The sequence below is a fragment of the Apostichopus japonicus genome, chromosome 22 (genome assembly GCF_037975245.1).
Source record: "Apostichopus japonicus isolate 1M-3 chromosome 22, ASM3797524v1, whole genome shotgun sequence".
Taxonomy (NCBI): Eukaryota; Metazoa; Echinodermata; class Holothuroidea; order Aspidochirotida; family Stichopodidae; genus Apostichopus; species Apostichopus japonicus.
In genome coordinates this window covers 23,485,048-23,506,507 of record NC_092582.1, presented here as the reverse complement: position 1 = coordinate 23,506,507, position 21,460 = coordinate 23,485,048, and the positions used below count along the sequence as shown (strand labels likewise).

At 37.8% G+C, this 21,460-nt stretch overlaps 1 protein-coding gene and 1 long non-coding RNA gene across 2 annotated transcripts; one reads left to right on the top strand and one right to left on the bottom strand.

The window, feature by feature from the left end:
- The first annotated feature begins 1,988 nt into the window (after positions 1-1,988).
- On the top strand, positions 1,989-19,888 carry LOC139963678 (allograft inflammatory factor 1-like). The gene is made up of 6 exons (XM_071964713.1): positions 1,989-2,306; positions 14,166-14,227; positions 15,224-15,296; positions 17,127-17,168; positions 18,000-18,162; positions 18,605-19,888. The coding sequence occupies exons 1-6, from the start codon at positions 2,270-2,272 to the stop codon at positions 18,702-18,704; spliced, it is 477 nt and encodes a 158-aa protein (XP_071820814.1). The 5' UTR covers positions 1,989-2,269; the 3' UTR covers positions 18,705-19,888.
- On the bottom strand, positions 19,372-21,428 carry LOC139963685 (uncharacterized). Its single transcript, XR_011791722.1, has 2 exons — positions 20,702-21,428; positions 19,372-20,545 (listed from the first exon to the last, which is right to left on the bottom strand). It is a non-coding gene; the product is annotated as an uncharacterized lncRNA (long non-coding RNA).
- Between the last annotated feature and the right edge of the window lie 32 nt (positions 21,429-21,460).

The following is a 21,460-nucleotide window of genomic DNA, read 5'->3' as shown; positions in this document are numbered from 1 at the left end:
TACAATGTCGGCAGTGGTGTGTCATTGAGCCTTGTTGCTATCTCATTCAAATTCCTTTTCCGGTATGATTCCAACGACCCATGCCTGATGTGTAATCCACAAGCAGGACAACTTTGAAACCTGCTCATCAAACCTTTTAGTTCGCAAGTACAAAGTTGACTAAAGCTGACCAGTCATAGCTCATGAACTTGCCAGATTAGTAAATAGCAAGGGTGTTACATTCAAATTACTATACACAATGAGTACGTTCTCAAAGTACTATATATAGTGAGTACGTATACTCAAAGTACTATATATATAGTGAGTACGTACTCAAAGTACTATATATATAGTGAGTACGTATACTCAAAGTAATATATATATAGTGAGTACGTATACTTAAAGTAATATATATATATATATAGTGAGTACGTACTCAAAGTACTATATATATAGTGAGTTCGTATACTCAAAGTACTATACACGGTGAGTATACGTACTCAAAGTACTATACACAGTGAGTACGTACTCAAAGTGCTATACACAGTGAGTACGTAGTAGTAGTAGTAGTAGTAGTAGTAGTAGTAGTAGAAGTAGTAGTAGTGACGTAGTAGTAGTAGCAGTAGTAGTAGTAGTTGTAGTAGTTGTAGTAGTAGTAGTAGTAGTAGAAGTAGTAGTAGTAGAAGTAGTAGTAGTAGTAGTAGTAGAAGTAGTAGTAGTAGAAGTAGTAGTAGTAGTAGAAGTAGTAGTAGTAGAAGTAGTAGTAGTAGCAGTAGTAGTAGTTGTAGTAGTAGTAGTAGTAGTAGTAGTAGTAGCAGTAGCAGTAGTAGTAGTAGTAGTAGTAGTAGTAGTAGTAGTAGTAATAGTTTTTTATTTCAGGATATTTTCGGTTTATGTAAACCTGTGGATTTACTTTGCCCCATAAAGTTAGAATTGTCGAAACGGAAAGTTAAGTTTTCGATTAGCTTTGAGTCGCACACAGTTGTCATGAGAAAAACCTTATTACTAGATGCCGTATAGAAACCACTTGAAACGTAACAATAAAAAAGCTACATAGCGTTAGTCATGCCATACCGTATTATATTTCGTTTCGTTGACCATTTGGAAAATAAGGTGGTATTCAATGCGTAGAGTTTACTGTCGAACTTCGCAGCCAACCGCTGAATACAGACGAACAAAGCACATCAGAATATGGAGACAGCGAAGTTAAACGCATCATTAACACTGCGCTGAGTTCATGAGCTAATGTGGTTTCGAAAATTTGGGCGTCGTAAATTGAAATTATTTTAAATGTTTTCTGAAACTTGACTTTATATTCTACAGACCAATTGCAGAGCAAACGAGTTTTCAATTGCTTGAATTGGTGATAAAAAATGATGCCAAAATATTAATTCAGAGCTATCCTACTCCAAAATGATCCTAGTCTCGCTCAGTGTTGTGCATATTTGGACTCATTGAAAACTTTCAGTTGTCGTTTTGAAATGATTTCATAACGATGAGGCTCCAAATCAACAGTTATTTGAATAAGGAAAACAAATTATGAAAAATTCTACTTTGTTCCTTGAATCTGATTAACACTTATAAGAAAAGAGTCGAAATGACCTGTTTGTACCTTGGTATCTTTTTAACTCGCTTATTAGGGCTGTGTCACTTTGAGCGAGTATGTAAGTGTCTCTTAATTTGACCTATATTGCAATCTTGCTAGTTTTGAATGTTATGTGCGGTATGTTCCGTTCCAAAGTGCCCGTACTTAACTAACAACAACTGCTTTAAATGTTCTCCAACAGACCAAAGTGATCTTTCTGTACACCATTTGAACAATGGACCAAAATAAACCCAGAACACAATGCCGCAATGAACTTGAACTTTTGTCGTGTGTGTATTCTCTCCATAAATCTTTGCGGGGGGTACGGTTTTACTACTCACCATTCATAACAAACTGGCATACATATTTTTTTACCTCGACGTTAAATGGAGACGTCCAAATACGGAAGTCGTGTCATCAGGAAACCTCGAACGGCAATTGAAGTTCACAACAAGGGTTATTGATGGGTAATATAATACACACAACCCGCTTTTCAGGAAAACAAGACGAATATCGTTCATCACTCGTAGCCTACGGAGAGCACAGTTTGACTTTCATACTGTTAACAGAGAAGACAACATAATTGTTAGCCTGTTTGTAAGCTGCAGATGTTGTCAGTGGTTTACAATTTATTAATATCGTAAGAGATACCAAGTCAGTTGAGTAGTTCATAGACAAAGTAAGGAGTTCATTTGTACAACGAATATGCCTGGAAGTAAACTGGACCATGGGAATGTTCAAGGTACGTATTTGGTTGTTTTGCGATGTTAATCCGCCGTGTGTTATGATAAGTTGGTGTAGTATGTTGTATTATATAGATACGATGGTATGTTTGTCCTAATGCGACATGTAAAGCTGCAGGCTACATTTGTACAACGTAGACACATTATTGTACGTACAAGTATTTTTAACTATAGTCTGGCTAACCGGCCTACTACATGCGGGTATTTTCACTTAACTCTTACCAATATTAGTCATATACTGTAGTTAATTTACACAATTCAAGCTATATTGTGTGCATTAGATTTAGACAATTTTCATGTCTGCCGCTGAAAACAAAAAGGGGGCGGGCCAAAGCAACGCTTAAATCTATTTAATACCTCGTACGTATTTACTATTAATAGGGTGTTAACCATTGTGGTTTTACCCCCATGTGTGGTGATACTATAATACCATGTGGTTGAGATTTACAGCCGCGTGGTTCCCTTTTTGCGTCGACCGCGTGAATGAATTAATGTTCACCATAGACTATAGTCTGTAGAAGCCCTCACATATTAATTAAAAATATTGAAAGGCTCCTCCAAAAAGTACATTCCAGGGAGATTCCCAAGTTATAACCAGTCATGGGGAGGGTATGCCTAAATGATTTTTCGTATTACTTGATTTGAGGGTAGCCTATATTGAGGGCATTTAATTGTTTCTAGCGTAATGAGGACAAGAGATTGCGGAAGGTAGGGGGAGGGGCGATCATGGTGTATAAAGAAAAGTCATCAGATTTTGTATACGTGCCTCACATATATGTCAAAACCCAAACAGTGGTGCAACCAACAGGACAATATTGTACCCGCTTCCCCTCCCAACCCTTACGTCTCTTCTTACATGGCTGCAAAGCAGCCCACCCCCTCAGGGATCGCCTCTAAAGTGAGATATGGAAGGGGAAAAAGGTGGGGGACGACTGCAACTCGAAAAGCTCAGTGACGTAATGCGAACTTGTTGCACTGTGTCGCTGGTGTGAACTTGTTGTCACTAGTGTACGAGAAAGCAACCTCCCTAGAATGTGTGTATACAATAGAAGGAAGTATACTCTAGGTAAACACTTACCCTGGATTGGTTACCTGTAGCTGACAATATAAATATGTTTTTGAAAATCCCGTTTACGCTGTCAATGTCTTACATATTTACACAGTCATACTAACTATAGGTGAACGAAGTCTGATCCTCGGCTTCAAGCGTTATATGCCCGGGTATACGGGTTACATTTATCAACCCTGACTTGTTGCTGTTAATAATGAGACGTAATATCCAGAGGTGTATCCAGGGGAGGGTTATAAGGTCCGGGGGTCGTTAAAGCCGACCCCATGTCTCGAAATGGTTATATTCTGTCGCATATTTTAAAGCGAGAATATAATCTATGACAAGGTTTATACGCTTGCATGGTTGTACATTTGTGTGTTTGTGTGGGGGAGGGTTGAAAGGGGAGGGGGGGTGGGGGTATACACGTCACACTCCATTGATCCGCGCCCGATTCCCGGCATTGTATAAAACCACATAGCCTGCACTTTTGTGCCTGTGGATTCCCCTTACCCTCTATTTGTACAATAATTCGGAAATTATAAACCTCTTTCACTGGGGTACAAACCTTTCCCATTGTGTTTTAGTATTGCGGTGATTTTTAGATTAACTTTCCGTTATCAAGAATCTAACATCCACTTCCTCTTCCAACACCGTGTGGACACAATGTATCATTATAAGCTTTCTAACTTCCGTCTTAACCGAGGACAAAAGCAAATTTCTAACTAACATTGTGTCCATTTAATCGAAGTGTTGAAGCAGCACGGGGTCATCACAACTATATCAATTGTATATATATATATACCAGGTATCAGCTCCCTATACGGGTATGGTGGAGTTATTGTACAATGATGCCGGAAAATGGTCTTACAGTTAGGTCCATGGTCGACACATGGTATATTGATGGTAGTGCATACCATCCTGTTCCCTTCTAAGTGGATAATCGATAGATGGTTGGCGAAATCCAATTTGTAAGAAGGGGGTATCTGCCAGATAAAACGGCATGGCCTTATGTGGGTGGAAATGTGTCGGATGATATAAGACTAACATTAGCTAAACTGAATACATGTTGACGACACCCTGATTGGTCGGTGCTGAGATATGAACATGCCTAACAAGAAGATAGGGGGGTGTTCATGGGGTAAAGTGCCGAGACCCATGATCAATTCGGGGGCCCGGGAAAGTATGACATTGAAAAGATTATTTCTCACAACTTTTTCAAAATATAACTAAGACTGAAGGGTTGGGGGGGGGGGGCATAATAATAAATATACCTGGCCCTCCACGCCCCGTTACATAATACAATAAAGGTTCGTTGGCTTTAAGAATGTACTTGAGTCCGGGATATGTACCTTTGCTTCAGTGTAGCATAGCAAACTGTAGTTTACATATTGGTATCAACATAGATATAGACCCTTTACGATAACGTTGGACAATACGCATAGCTATTTGATCATATATCTAATTAGCTGTCTAATTAGGTGTCTAATTCATGCAGATAGATAATTTGTCATTATTACTGACTTCTTGGATAAATGAGAAGCCCAAATTGACCCAAACTGCAATGGAAAGTAAGCAGGAAAATACCTTTACACCTAACTTTGACCAATTACCATTATGCTGCGAAGAAAACTCTATAGGTCAAAGGTCAACTTTGTCAACCAACTAAATACGTAATAATGCATGATTAGTGTAATAACATCGGCGAGCCGTCAACACTCCATTGATAACTGATCTAATCCCTGAGCGTATACCAAACACAGATAAGTTCTGTCTATTTTCTTAAATACATTTTGTGACAAATACCGCATGTCGACACGCTTTTGAGGACTATACCCGTAGATGGTCTTGCAAATATATATGCAACCATGCGTGTCGACTATGGTACATAGCTGTGCTGTGCTGCGCGCACGATCCCCTATAGATATGAATTTGTGGATGCTTTATCCACTTGGTCAGAGAGAGAGCCCCGATCCCTGGAGGACGGCAATACAATGACTCATCGGGTATTGCCGCGTGTATTTGATATGTTTAGACTGTCGAATAAAACTGATTTGACACCTTAGGTTTGAATAACAAAGAGCTAGTTCATCATGTTGAGCATTAAATGGAGAAGATAATATAACACTTTGAAGACAATGCTCACCTCAAAACAAATGAATATACACAATGGTGGCAAAAAACACTGTCCCTACAGTTAAATCCAATTAAAGCACTGTTCAAAGATCAGTATAGTGTCATTTTGAGTCATTGACAAATTGGAGACATGGTTGTACAGAAGGGGCATTTTGGTATGATATTGAAAAAAAATCTTGGATTGTATTACGGTATGCTCAAGCAGCTTTTTAGATTCATATCGACCAATTTTTCATTATTAAAAGGAAATATTGAAAAGTTAGAAGTATTATGAAAAGCATTTCAGCTTATATATGATATAATATTATATTTCTTAGTTACTTTTTACGTTGTTGGTGGTAATGTGAAATATGTCTGAGCGACATTCCTTTTTGTGGAGGGGGTGGGGAGGGAGGGGAGGGGAGGGGTGTAGATTCAGTGAAATAAGATGCTATTTAACATCTACAGGATATGTTTTACCTTCAAGTTGACAAGTTGGAACCTTATCATTTTCGGTAAATTCCTTTTTGGCTTATAGCCAAATGATCGGATTTTTTTTTAACCAAACGGGGAAAGCTGCTTTAAACAGTTGAATATAATGTATCACCGTCGAATATTAGAATTGTATTCATTCACTGTACTTCCTTCATCTCATTCTATCTCCTTTCAATTTCCTTCGTCAATGATCTACTTATGAGTATAGAATGATCCATGTTGGTTTGTGTAGTAACTGTATATGTATTCTATTATGCGATGGATTACACCATATAACGCAATGATTACCGGGGTCATTTATCCAGCGTGTAACTTGGTACGTGATGTTTTATTATGTGAGAGAATATGGGAACTTCCTGGTATAGCTTATTGAATGAGTGACTTTATAATCGCCTTTACTAACGGTGAAGGAAGATGGATCAGCATTACAAGCATCTCTTCTGACGTTCAGTGTACAAGTGGGAGGGATGAGGTGAGGTGGGGTTGGGGTGGTTGGGGAAGTGAAAGACTGTGGACGGAATTGTGGTGAGAGAACACTTTACAGGATAAAGGGTGAATATGTAATCTGCTCGCGTGTAGCAATACAAAGCATATGCATAATGGTCACGAAGTTGACATATAAATATAAATGAATGAAATGATATATCTCCTCACCATGCAGGCAGTTCCTTTCGACCATTCAATAAATGAAAATTAATCAAATTCTCTAATCCGATACACATCCCCCACCCTCCCTTCCCCTACACAGGGCCACACCACTTCCTTTTTGAAATCTTTGATCCCCCGTGTATGATAAACCTTTATACTTACAATGTAACATTTACACTAAATCAACCCATGCAAATTCATTCGAGTCGGTTCTTTTTTGTAATATTTGTGACTTAGAGACTTTATGAGTCAATATAACGTTGATATAGCCAACATGCATGCTGTGTGACTTATCAGTGTGAGGCATTGTATGTTAGTAATACTGTGTGTGTATTAAAATGGTTTGTATAGGTCGAGCCTATACCAGCAAAGTACACAACACTGGTAAAAGCATGCTGGTATTGATAGAATAGCTGTGTATGAATTACGTGTTACTTGCGAAATCATTTCGCAAGTAATGAGGACGGTCCTCATATAATGCAGTACTATCCGACTAATCGATATTGAGAGTTGAGGTCTACACTGTTATATAATAATATGTAGGATTGTATACGTAAAGCATATTATATACACTGTACTATACTTCCGGTACGATCAGATATACGTGCCCGGCTATAGACAAATAACCTATGTATGTATCTATGTCGTGTGTAGAATCATGTAGAAAACGCAGAACAAGGTCCCTGATGGCAGAATTGCGGTTAGGTCATTGCAGTCAGCTAACTCGTCCCCAGTGCAATTCCATACACATTATGCAGGGAATGGTGATGCACACCTGACGATGATCACACAGTCACAGTCCCGATGCAGGGGACTGGGGCTGAGAGCGGATCAGTCGTTTGGTAGTTTGGTTTTCGTGCCCAGGTTCTTTCCTGGGTGACTTTTTCTTAAAAAGTACATTATGCAGTGCATAGTCTACTGATATGATCTATTTATAGTTCATGTCGAGTCCATGTATAATTTTCTTTGTTAGGCTGTATAAATATAGCAGCAGCCTATATGATGTCCTACACCATACAGCCAGTGCATGGGATAACATGGATTCCGCTTAATAGAGATAACTTTATAGTGGTTTAAGTGCAAAGAGGAAACGATAAAGAAAGATTGGGGAAACGTATGATATTTTAAAAATACAGGAAATTCGGTGCTGGAGTATTGCAGCACCTACGTAGTCTGCAGCCTATAGAGGCACGTTTTGTAAACCTTTTCTCGACTGCTTGCCTCATTCACTGTGACTAGGTTCTCGCCCTCTTTCCAGGATCGGTTCTTGTTACCTTCGGTAAATGCATCCCATATAGGCTAGGCCTATATGGTTGTTTATTATACGTTAGGGGAAGAAGGAGCGGGAACGAGGGGGGGGGGGCTCATGTTTCATCACATCGCAAGAGGCGTGGCCTGCGCTATAGTATACACAACTAGTTTAAAAACAATGTTATTGCTTCCCCCTTTGAAGATCCCTGGGAAAAGTCAGAGAAACAGATCACTGCTAATTACGCAACTCACATGGAAACCTAATTCTCACTTGCTATATACGAAATCGGCGAAGTCAATATTTTGTATAGGCTATCATGAAATTGAATTTAATCAACAATGCATCAAAGACACGCAGGCAGAGGGGAATTTATATGTTTACTCGTACCATGTACTCACATTTGAATGTTGTTTAAAGGTCTGCTGTGTAGACCCCAACTTTAGCACGCTCTCATAAAATAGTTTTTTAAGATTACGTAATCGACCTGCCTTGGTCGTAAAAAATGACCTCTTTTAACCAATTAGTCTGCAACGCCTGCCACATATTTGTTCATGTATGAGGGTCTTTGTGTGAACGCTGTATGATTAACTACACTGTAGACATGAACATATTTCCACACAGTGTTTACACAAAGAGCCTAATGGTGTAAAGAAGCTATGCAGGCTAATTGTAAAGCCTGAGGTCGAATTACGACCGTGGCAGGTCGATTACGTCACCACAAAACTTTTCTAGCTATAGAGTGCTATAATTGGAGCCAATAAAGGAGATCTTTAAAGGTGAACGTCATCACATCACTGTGTGACGTCAGATCACTGTACAGAATAGTGTGTATTAAGATGGCATATAGGGAAGACATGTGGACTGTAGTAGAAGGAATCACATTAACAGTCGGTATGTGTAACCCTGCAGATCTTTGGAATATAGTACAGTTGGTCTGTGTCTGTTATAAATCCCTGTTCATTTCGACAATAAGATAACCGCCGCATCAATGCAATGAAGCTTTCGACACTGACGGCGGAGGTAAACCAAACTATATACATTGGGTAATAGGCTTATTACGTAGCTGAAAGGGACCCTGGGTTTATTATATACAGTTTGCCCTGCAGGTAGTTTTTGTGTTATCTACATCTCTGAGTCTGCATAGATTATGTTTTCTATACCCTATATGTGAACCCTGAACTTCCTGAAAGCGCCCGAAAAGGTCTTGTCTAGAGCCGTTCATTACAACCATGTGAAGCGGAGCGTCTGTGTCTCTATGCAGGAACCTATATAGGGATGGGTTAAGTGTGGGGTGTCCAAGTGAATCCTACTCACACAGAACGATCAATAATTGAGCTAAAAATAACTCTGAAACATTATTACCCACTTATTCCATGAGAATATGCGGTTGCTCCATGCAACCCCCTCCAAAAGTAGTTTTAACTCACCCGCCGACTATATTCCCCCGGCTCGTATATGTTAATTATTGACATACAGTTCGTTAATCATGGTGTAATACAATAATCTTTTCTTTCCCCCCTTGTAATCTACAATCGTTATATATGTACTGTTGATGGCAGTATATAAATACGTGTGTAAATCCAAGTTCATTCAAGTTACATATTAACATACTGTTCGTTATACTAGTTGATAACTACCATAGATACAAATCTTTACACACTAACAGATAATAAGCCACATGTTGTTCAACTCCATCCGCGATCATGTCTGATTAACACAACTCACTGTAGCTAGCGTCAAGCAAACTTCCTTGTTGAGAAAAGTTTCTCATTGCATTTTATAGTGCATCGGAATTATTATACACAGCGAGGTACCAGCATTAGCGTATCACATATAGGCCTATCCGTTAAACGTGCATTGGCAGTTACGTAAGCACACGGATATTACCACGTAATGGACCTACCAAGAGCCTAACGGGGAGGGGGGGGGTGGTTGATATTGTTCAACTGATCCGTATACACACAATATTATTTTTCGGCCATTCACGTTAAATACACATTTAACATGTTAATTAACATATTATTAACCACGTGTAATTGATTACACATACCTTGTTGGTTACAGAACGATTATTTTTAAACCTGATCAGTTTTTGAGGATTAAACTTAACTTTCAAAACTTGCGATAGAATCATAACGTGACGTAAAGTCTTTCAGATTCAACACGATGATGCTTCACTGATTTATTACAACACAATTCAAAGGGATGGCAAACACTGTGAAACTTATATTGTGGGGAACTATATTCCACAATGCTATAGTTGAAAACCCCGTCTCAAAATCTTGCACCTGACTCGAGGTATGTTTGATCGCGTGTGACCTTTTCTTGACTGGCTGAACATTCAATATACTCCAGAAAGTTGGATCACAGTAGGGGGGAGGGGGGGGGGGGGGTCTGTGATGTCATCTGGGCAAATGCTCTCCAAAAGCTTTACTTTGACTTTTATAATCTTCTTGTTGATATATCCTTGAAACCTGATTCATTTGTCAAAGTTCTGTGTACTTAAAATTTCATCAAAATGTATCTTTTATGTAGAATACTCTTTTCTGTTTATGAATAAATGATTGACAAATTATAAAGAAAGATAAAGACATTTTCAGCTGAAGTGCCATGATGACGTCATCCATTCTGCTGTTGCCAGATGCATTTACAAGATATCACTAATGTTTTTATTTAATTCATATCTTTGCAACACAAAGTGCTGAGTATGAGGATGTGGTTTTCCTAGTTAGAGTCATTTCTTTAACAAGTTTGTTCAGCAATCAACGTTAGCCACTAGAATATCCTTTTAACGTTACAATGTTTATAGGAGCTATATAGGCCTATTTCGTAATGACGTCATTAAACTAAGCGATGTTTTGTGGGGAATTCCCTAACATTATCCGCCCTTATCAGTCTGTTATGGGTTCCTCCTTTTGGGTCAAGTCAATAAATCACGCTGCAGAGCTTTCCACACTATACAAACCTATGTAGAGTTATGGTTGATCTATAGCAGTACATGCGCAATTAAATTAGAACTACATGCGTATGGAATAAGGACATATGGAACGGTAGTGTCAACCCTGACTTTGACGAACCATATATACTGCCAGGATAGATTAAATCTTTAATGATGACATCTCTATTTCTGGCATATTTATGATTTCAAATTTCCTGCATTATTTCAATTAGTATGCTTGATAGGAAGTGACCATTTAATCTTCCTTATATACACGCTATACCAAGATATGACTCTTCCCACTATACTATTGTAAATACTGAAACCACAGCCCCCCAGTGAAAAATGTGGAGGGGCGGAAGTATCATTCCCCCCCCCCCCCTCGCTCCGCAAGTCAGAAAACCCCTTTTCATTTCCAAATGAGAAAAAAATCTCATTTGGAGCACCAAATTGCATCTAAGGCCAGGTGAAAATACAAAATTAAGTTAACAAAATGGAGTGGGTGTTGAAGTGTGCTATATTGCACCAAATTGCATCTGAGGCCACCTGGAAATGCAAAAAAATCCAAAGGGGAGGGGGACACCCCCTCCCCTTAGACCCCTCCCCAGGCTGGCCATCAGTCTTCATCCCCCCCCCACTCAAAAGTACCTTCCTACGCCACTGAGGCCAACAACGACAAAAAGTCCAGCACTTAGGCCTGTAAATAAAAAATATGAACAGCTTACTATATATTACCAAATATAATGGTTCATAACTTATTTTTAGCCAATGATTATCTCATTGTCTAGACTTTAATTACCATAATATTATATTTCTTCCACGCCACGCAGGCAGTATATAAGCCTCGGAAAGTTGGCTGTTCTCAAACAACGCCGTTTTACAGTTGTGTTCGTTTGTTCGCATATACGACGTTACATACATTTTATGTATTAAACAAAATTTGTACAGGTTGCAGCAGTCCAATATATATATTGTAGTCTATAATGCATTGATGTATAACACGAATATAATGCAAACCATGAACAAAGAGATTTTTTTGCGTAGGATTTCTTCTTTTAATTTATTTTTTTCTATAATTATATCTCTTAACACATCATCAAAGGAAACTGACAAAGACCTCAATTACGTTGTCATAAGAACCAGCTGCGTTTTACCATACAGTCACCCCCTTTTTTTTCTTGTTCGATTATGAATATTTGAAGACAGAAGCTATCGTTTTGTTAAACAAAGGCAATTCACGAAATATTGAGTGCTATTTTTAACCATTATTTTTTGATTTATTTATTTATTTTTTGTTCAAGAAGGCCTGAATGGATTGGTTCGTAACCTTGTCGTTGTGTGAACTTTTGACTTAGGGGATACTCGCCTCATGCGAAATAGTTTAGCCATACCTACTACGTAGTAATGCAGTAGCAATAAATATACGTTTGCAAATAAGTTAGTAACATTGAAGTCAGTTGAGAAAATTCTCCAAAGCAATCTAAACACATGATTTATAAGCAAACCTGATTTCACAAGTATTCGTTATCGCCACCGATGTAGTGTGTACGTGGGTATACACACAGTACGCACATAACAAGCTAATGTGTCAAAGCTTATTCATAATCCTATTCGATTGTGACAATGCGTTGGTCGAGAAATATTTCTCAAAACAAGAGTTAATTTAACTGATTGTGATCAAAACCACTTTTTCACCTGGGTACAATTTCAACTTTTTAAAGCAGTGTAGTGACTCGTGGCATGACTTCACATCTTTAAAGCAGTATTAATTGTATCGTTTTATAATTTCTATTTGTCATGTTGCATTAATATGCAAATTATGATGATGTCAGTAATACAAGTATAGATGTATATCCTGTATTATATGTATGGTTTTATCATAACAACCGAACACCTTATTCGCCTGTATTATAATTAAATATGGTTTTATCAGAACAATTGAACACCATATTCGCCTGCATTATATGTATGGTTTTATCATAACAATCGAACACCTTATTCGCCTGCATTATAATTAAATATGGTTTTATCAGAACAATTGAACACCATATTCGCCTGCAATATACTGTATGTATGGTTAATCATAACAACCGAACACCTTATTCGCCTGCATTATAATTAAATATGGTTTTATCATAACAATCGAACACCATATTCGCCTGCATTATATGTATGGTTTTATCATAACAATCGAACACCTTATTCGCCTTCATTATAATTAAATATGGTTTTATCAGAACAATTGAACACCATATTCGACTGCATTATGTATGGTTTAATCATAACAACCGAACACCTTATTCGTCTGCATTATAATTAAATATGGTTTTATCAGAACAATTGAACACCATATTCGCCTGCATTATATGTATGGTTTTATCATAACAATCGAACACCTTATTCGCCTGCATTATAATTAAATATGGTTTTATCAGAACAATTGAACACCATATTCGCCTGCATTATATGTATGGTTTTATCATAACAATCGAACACCTTATTCGCCTGCATTATAATTAAATATGGTTTCAGAACAATTGAACACCATATTCGCCTGCATTATATGTATGGTTTTATCATAACAACCGAACACCTTATTCGCCTGCATTATAATTAAATATGGTTTTATCAGAACAATTGAACACCATATTCGCCTGCATTATATGTATGGTTTATCACAACAATCAAACACCTTATTCGCCTGCATTATATGTATGGTTTTATCATAATAATCGAACACCTTATTCGCCTGCATTATATGTATGGTTTTATCATAACAATCGAACACCTTATTCGCCTGCATTATAATTAAATATGGTTTTATCAGAACAATTGAACACCATATTCGCCTGCATTATATATGTATGGTTTTATCATAATAATCGAACACCTTATTCGCCTGCATTATATGTATGGTTTTATCATAACAATCGAACACCTTATTCGTCTGCATTATATATATGGTTTCATTAGAACAATTGAGCACCATATTCGCCTCATCTCATTGTTTAAATTTAGATGTACTTTTACCCTTTGTTTTAGTCAAGTTTAAAACAGTGGAGAGAAATGCTGTATGGATAATTCCGGATTTTATACACAATGTCAGAATGTATATGGCTTTTTTTTATTTCAAGCTTCATCTTGTTGAGGTATGGGACAAGTGAAGATTGTGAAACATGAACATTCTCCCGGTCCCTCCCCCTATTCCCCTCCCCTCTTCCCCCCCCCCTCTTCCCTCCCATCTTGGTTATAACAGATAAAAGTCAAAAGATGATTATTGATACTGAACTTTTTCAAGAGATTTCGCAGCTAGAAATATTGAGAGTTTGTTACTTTCATCATCTTCCTATTTTTCTTCTCAGGAGGTAAACAATGGGGCCGCCTAAAAGAAGAACAAAACGTTCGCCTAACTGAAATTAACGAGGTAAGTCAGTGTACTTCAGAGAGTTAAACAGATGGTCCACTTCTTACATCAAAAAATGTTTACCATGCCCCCCCTCCTACCTCCCCTCCCCTTATGTGAAATATGTATGACGTAAGTTGGATAAAGTAGACACAACAGACGACTTGTACTTGTGATGAATGGGGAGAGGGGGGGGGGTGGGTGGTAATGGTGGCAACTGGTAAGAGATGGGAGGTTTGGGGGCTGCTTGAGGAATGGTACAGCATAAGAAAACACAGATTCCACATCTGAACATCGTTAAGTGGGGCCTACAGTAGAAGTACTATCACGTGACCAAACGGCCTCACTCTTGGCGTAAAATGAATCCATTAATTTAAGTGATGGTACGACGTTATGTAATATATATGTAATGTGGTACCGTATGGTGTGTGATATGACGTCACATGGCAGGACAGATCAAATAGTCACTTCGAAGCCGGATTTATCCAGTACTTGTTTTCATTCAGCCAAAAAAATGTTATTGAAATCGTAGTGAGCTATAAAATCCAGAACAGTGATAAAACTTCCAGCCGCTTTATATGTATGCCATGTATGAATTGGTTTTTTATTTTATGGAAACGTGAAATGCTGAGGTCATTTTGTAAATTATATCGTAGCAATTTGAAAAGGAAGTGATTATTTGTTCAGTTAATGTGTTAAAAGGTTTCTGCAAACTGACTAATTTCTTGAATCACATCAGAAAGTCATCATTTCTACAATTTTGTAGCAAACGTCATAAATTTATCATTGAATGAATCTCGTGATTTCAGCATGTTTCAACAATATGATGAATTACACTCGACTCAGTATGTTGTCTTTTCTACACTGTGTAGCCAGCCAAACTAACGGACCTATATCACGCCAAAAAAAAAGCTCATAAATCAATGCGTTATTATACTCCTTTGGTTATATCATAAATCCTTCAGAGACTTACAGTTTTCTTCTCTTCCCCGCTGTTTGTCTTTATCACGATTTCAGCAAGTCGTTGCCAATGGTGATTATAAGGAGTACGACCCAGAAGAGCTGGAGGAGAAACTTGTCGCATTCAAAGGTAAAATTAAGATTAAAAGTTCATTAATAAAACAATAATCAGTTTGATTTATGATGAGGAAATCCATATCTGAAATGTCGACATATCGTACATGCCCTATGCAGTCTGTTATTATAATTAATTGAAGCTGGGAGTGAATAAACGGGACAAAATAATCCACCTGCGAAAATGTTGTAATTGTTTTATCGAGATATACACCCTACCGTGAATAGGAAAATGTAGAGGAAGACGTTGATCGTATAGAGTGCTTACATAATGTATGGTATAGGGTATGGTTAGGATATGCTATTGCATTCTAGGTAAAGGAGACAGAAAACCCCAGCCAGTTGGGACAATTTCCTAATGCTAATTATACCTCTCTAAACTGTACTCCAATATCATGCTTCAAAGCACTGGTATTGACAGTATAAACAGTTCCTCACGGATCTGATAGAAACATGATATTCATACTGCTCGTACTGACAATACGAGTGCTCTGAAGCGGGATATGACACTACAGTATAGAAAAAAAATTGTCCCAAATGACAAAAAGGCAAGACCCAAGGAACTCTCATTATTGGTCGATACGATAGATTATGATCAGTTATGAACAACTTACCCAACTATAGTTAAAAGAAAAATGATCTGATTCTATTTGGGAGATATCACATATTTCCATTTTTCTTCACTCACATGGTTGAAGACTTGATCAAGTCTATAATTATGTCCTCATCGAGCCACGTGTGTTTTGGTTTCTACGTCTGTCTCTATTAATGACACAAGTTTAGTTTATGTACGAGATTGCAAAATGGTGACTCTATAAATACGACCTAATTAGGGTGTTACTAAAACGAAAGACAATTGCGTTACACATAACGAATGACAATATGTTGTACACACTAAACAATGCGTCGACTAAAACGAATGACAGTAATGACAGCACAGACATTTGCTTCAACCGGATATCACAGTTCAGACTTCGTGGGTATCTAGATCTAGTAAAGTACGGACAAGATAAAAACGCACCTTATAGTAAGCGAAATTGTAAGTCTGATTTTAAAAAGTAAATTTAACGTCGTTTTCCCGATATTAAATGTTAGAAACTAACAATACTATAATCTTGAAACGGCTTCAGTTATCTTTCTATATAAATCTACAGAGGTAAAAAGCACAGCACTCAAGCGCATTCTCACACAAAAACTTTCCCTGTGGTTTCTATCCGTAAATTACACCAAAACCCTGCAACCACGTTATATGCGATTTTCCTCAAATCATTTTTGCGCAGAAAACCAATAACCGCATTTACTCCACTCCGTTAATCATTCTATATCTTCTCAATACTGTCCCTCGTTGTCATTCGTTGTCATTCGGTGTCATTCGTTGTCATTCGCCTTCATTCGCTGTCATTCGCAAATGATAATTAACCCTGTACAAAGTCGATTGTCATTCGGTCATTCGCTGTCATTCGTTTTAGTTTGTCCCCCTAATTATGGCGTTTTGTTTCAGTCTCAACACTGTTTACTTTACTAGGCCTTCTTCCTTAAATTTACGAAAAGAAAACCAAAGAGAAAGTAAAAGGTCTCATATCATAATGACACTATATATGTATATATACATATATAATGTGTGTATGTTGATGCAGTTTCTTGACCCTACTAATCACACCCATTAAAATCCATTATGGTGTCCTCTATAAACGCACATTCGCCAGTTCCTATACTGTGTCGTGTAACAGGTACCTGCGCTGAGTGACGTGCGTATACTGAATGTAATTATGAACACTGCAAGGGATTATGTACATGTTTCGAAACAGTTTACAATGTTATCAACTTTCCCTTGTTTCTCTTTCAGATCAGTTCATGGAGTACGACTTGGATAACTCAGATGATCTCGGTAAATATTTTGTAATCTACATGTTTTTTGGTTGTTTTTCTGTACATATTTTCGCAATGATATTACTGAAACGGCTTGAATGTGGTCTGTTTCATTCATGGTTTATAATGTGCCCATGATGCATCATGTATGCTTGTCTGTACTAAGCAATGTGTTGACAACAAGTACTTCCACATTTTACGCATATTTTAACGAAAAAAGAATGAAAATTACCTTGGGCAATTGCCTCACGCATAGCTTTATATATTTACTTCTTAATGTCAAAAAAGTGTACCATATTATTACGCACCGCAACATGTTAGGGTCCTATAGATTATAGATTATACATATAGACGAGCTTCGACATTGGGTAACAAATACTTTTTACTGGTCTACCTTTGAGAGGGGGAGACCATGATTGTGCAGTATACCGAATATGCGATAATATAATATCATATCGTGACGGAAATATAATCAGGATTATATATTCCCCCCTCCCCCTGGACCTAACACCCATAATCCTTGTCCCATGTACTTGGTAGGTACCTTACTGTGATTCGTTCAGATATTATTAACTATTCCTTGAATGTAAAGTCGAGATTATGTAATTGAACGAAGAATATTAAAGAATGGAAGCTACAATAACTTTCTGTATAGTAACCACATCCACCTACCCACACCCCTCTCCCCACCCTCTCCCCCGCCGTACCTGACTCCTCTGTAAATCACACACTTTACATACATGCCTTCCCTACCGCACCCTTCCGCCCCTTATACAGCCTCGCAATAAATTCCCCCTTTTTTTGCTTACTTTCTTTTTTCTTTTCTTTTTCATTTTCTTTTGTGACGTAGACGTCACTGACGTAAGCAAAATGATGGAAAAGTTGGGGAAACCCAAGAATATCATTGAAGTGCGGAAAATAATCGCCGAGGTGGACACGAACAACTCTGGCACGATAGGATACAATGAGTTTCTTCAGATGATGCTGGGCAAGAAATCATCTGTACTAAAACTGTAAGTATATATCCACGTAACATCGGTGAGATGGTATATATGCGCTGATGTATGTATCATGATAATCAAGCTGCAGCGATCCTCAATGCAGGCCAGGGGCCATAAAATTATGGAAACTGAGCAATACTGTTTACAGTTCCAGGCTGGGATAAGGAAAGATGTGTGTGCGGGGGTGGGGTGAGCATGGTGGGGGAGCATGTGTAATTTTAAGTAGCTGATAATAAAGTTCCAATGAGATTTCGCTCTTTGCAAAGTTCGTTCAAACACTTTCGAAAAGTTATTCGAGTCAGTTTTCGAAAATATAAATAAATTATTTTATAAATAATATTTAATATCATAAATATATATAAAATATCACTTGGGTGAGCACGTGACGTTGGGTCCAACCATTAATTCATTTATTTATTAATTTATTTATATATATGTATTTATTTATTTACAGCATTTTGATGTTTGAAGAGAAGGGAAAGGGTTGTGCAAAACCAGATGGTATTGCCCCCAAACGATCACTGGAAGAAATGCTAAATAAACCAAATATTTGATTAAACAGTTGGATGTAGCCTACCTGAACGGAAATAAACTTTGACCTCCGGAAATTTATCAAGAACGGACATTCCACATTTGGTTCCGTCAAATTTATGACTTAAAATTGAACGTTTAATTTTGGAGACGGAAGAAGGAGTTTCTCAAATGGTGCAACTTTATTTGATCAATCATTTAGACGCGTGGGGGACCAATCTCGTTTCTTTTCTTCTTCTTCTTTGGGGGGGGGGGGGGTGGGAGGGGGCGGAGGGGGGGTGGAGGGGGAGGGGAGGGCCACTGGATGATAAGAGGACTTCGGTCAGTGTCTTTTTAAAAGCGAACTCATTTGTACGTGTCCTTTACGCAAACATAGTATATTATATGTTTTATTACCGTTTTTTCTACATATATTTTCTATGACACAAAGTTTGAATCTTGGATACCTTACAATGGTTGCTGCATTGTTCGTCTTTATACAGATAACTGAGAGTTGCCCCCCCCCCCCACATCCAAAAAATTATCTTGCGCATTGTTACCCTTCATTAAAAGATTCATCGATGATTTAATGACATGTATCACATTTCATTTGAGTGTGAAATGGAGTAACATTTGGTAGGCAAAACCATTCCATTCGTCATTTAATTCAAAGCAAATTATTTACACGTCGGGTGCTGCTGTTCTTGTGTGATTTTTATGCCTTATTTTTTTTTTTACGTTTCACGCTATTTTTGACGTAAAAGCAAAATATATCTCGCAGTAAAAAGAAAGCCAACATCATCAGGGTATGAATCATCGCAAGACGGAAAGAAATAAAAATAAATAACATTAATGCTGCACGTTGCCATGGTGATTTCGTATTAGTAAATTTTTCTTTGTTTTTATGTCATTTGCAATGATCACAGTTGTTGTTATTATGCATTGAAAACATTTAACAATGTCAAAATAAATATCACTTAATTAATGACATTATTATTGCCTACCATATTGATATTTAAAGGTTAGCTTAACATTTTTAAATATTTGAAAGTACCCATGTGACATTACATTGACAGCAAATGCCATGCATTTTCTCAGCACGGAGTCAGGAAATTGGGACAATTTTATTATTGTTATTATTTTTTACGAAAACTAAAGCAATAACTGGCATTTTGTATCTGTAAATAATATTGCCAGGTTTTTGACGAAATAAATGTAAAGAAATGTACTTGATCAAAGTTGTGTATATTTTCTAAAGACTTCTCGAAGTCAAATTACAGCCCAATCATACATCAATGTAACAATATCTCATCGTAAGGCAATATTTTCAAATTCATGGACGCAAGAAGATGCGGGTAATGACCGGAGATATTGGGCCATCTGCTTCTCCCCTCCCCACCCCCTTGACCCTCCCATCCGTTGATTTAAACACGGGATTTAGCTACATTGAGAATAAACTTCACCTGATTAGTAAGTAATTCGGAGCGAAACATATAGAAACTATGTCACATATTAGGATATAGGCCTAAGTCAGTCATTTCCCACAGTGAAAACATGTGTATATACGAACTCTACATACAGACATGTATAGGTAAATATCGTCATTTTTCACCTTTTGTCAGTTCTGTTCGGAATATTGCGAAATTGAGCTAAAGAATCGTTCCATAGCTGCACGCATATATATAGGGACTACTGTATTAGGGGGTCATGGTATGTTGTGGGATAAGCATGATAAGGTATCCGCATTCCTCTGAAATCATTCATATACACACTACTGGATTGGTGCCAACCGTAGCTGCACCGCTCAGGAAACCGAGGCAACCTTTGAATTTCCGTGATGAGGCCAAAGAGGGTCAAACAAAATCCGGGTTTCGTTTCGTATCACCTGCGAGGAAATAATCATTGTATTGTTACACCACAACACTGAGACACAATACTGATGTATTATTTGCACATGACAAATCTTCGTGTTTAACCAACATTATACTAACCACGCGATTTACATCACATGTGTTTGCGACACATTTGAATATAAACAAACCTTGTATGTAGTGTGTTTTCTTGTTCTCTTGCTTGTTTGTTTTGATTTGGTTTTTTTCGTCTTCGTCCTGTCGTTGTACTATCGTTGGAGAGGTTAAAATACGTCATAGACATGTTGTTTCTGACGACAATTAATAAGCTTGAACTTATTGTGTATGTTTATAAGAGGGCGGGTGAGGCTGGATATATTCAAGTAAGGATCTAAGTAATTTTCAAAAAGTTGTGCAGCTTGAAGCTTTAAAAGGGAAGTTCCCGTTGTGTTTGGGGTGGAACGGAGGGGGGTGGGGAGTTATCTTAGTTCACGAAAAGTCATTTGGAACAGTAAAGAAATGGTACACATGACAGAGCTGGCACCATTATCAGTACCACACCTATCCCACCCCTTACCTTAGCATCATAACACTAGCAAGGTACCGATACTATGTTCGCCATGCACGGTGACACTATTGCTAGTTGTTCACTTTATGTCGCTCAAGATATAAACCCTACTGTCCATCAGCTCCGTAAGAAAAATGAAACTATTGTTTGTGTGTTGCATCACTGGTATGCTGTTAATTTGCATATTTAAGGTCAGGTATGTGCATTGCTCGTTTGCTTGTAGCGGTCAGGCATCGATATTGAATGGATATGTAAATCAGCTTATAGTGAGAGGTATGTGAAACTCATTGATACGTCATCATAGCTAGTCAAAATTATGCGGAATTAGCTAACTGGCCTCGCTTCTCACTCCTTTGGCTGTGGGGCGTTACCTGTTCTGCGC

Excerpts from the sequence above, each read along its gene's own strand:
- LOC139963678 (XM_071964713.1), top strand. The coding sequence starts at position 2,270 with ATGCCTGGAAGTAAACTGGACCATGGGAATGTTCAAG. Across the intron at positions 14,228-15,223 it reads GCCTAACTGAAATTAACGAG|CAAGTCGTTGCCAATGGTGA; the intron begins GTAAGTCAGTGT and ends TCACGATTTCAG. Across the intron at positions 15,297-17,126 it reads GAAACTTGTCGCATTCAAAG|ATCAGTTCATGGAGTACGAC; the intron begins GTAAAATTAAGA and ends TTTCTCTTTCAG.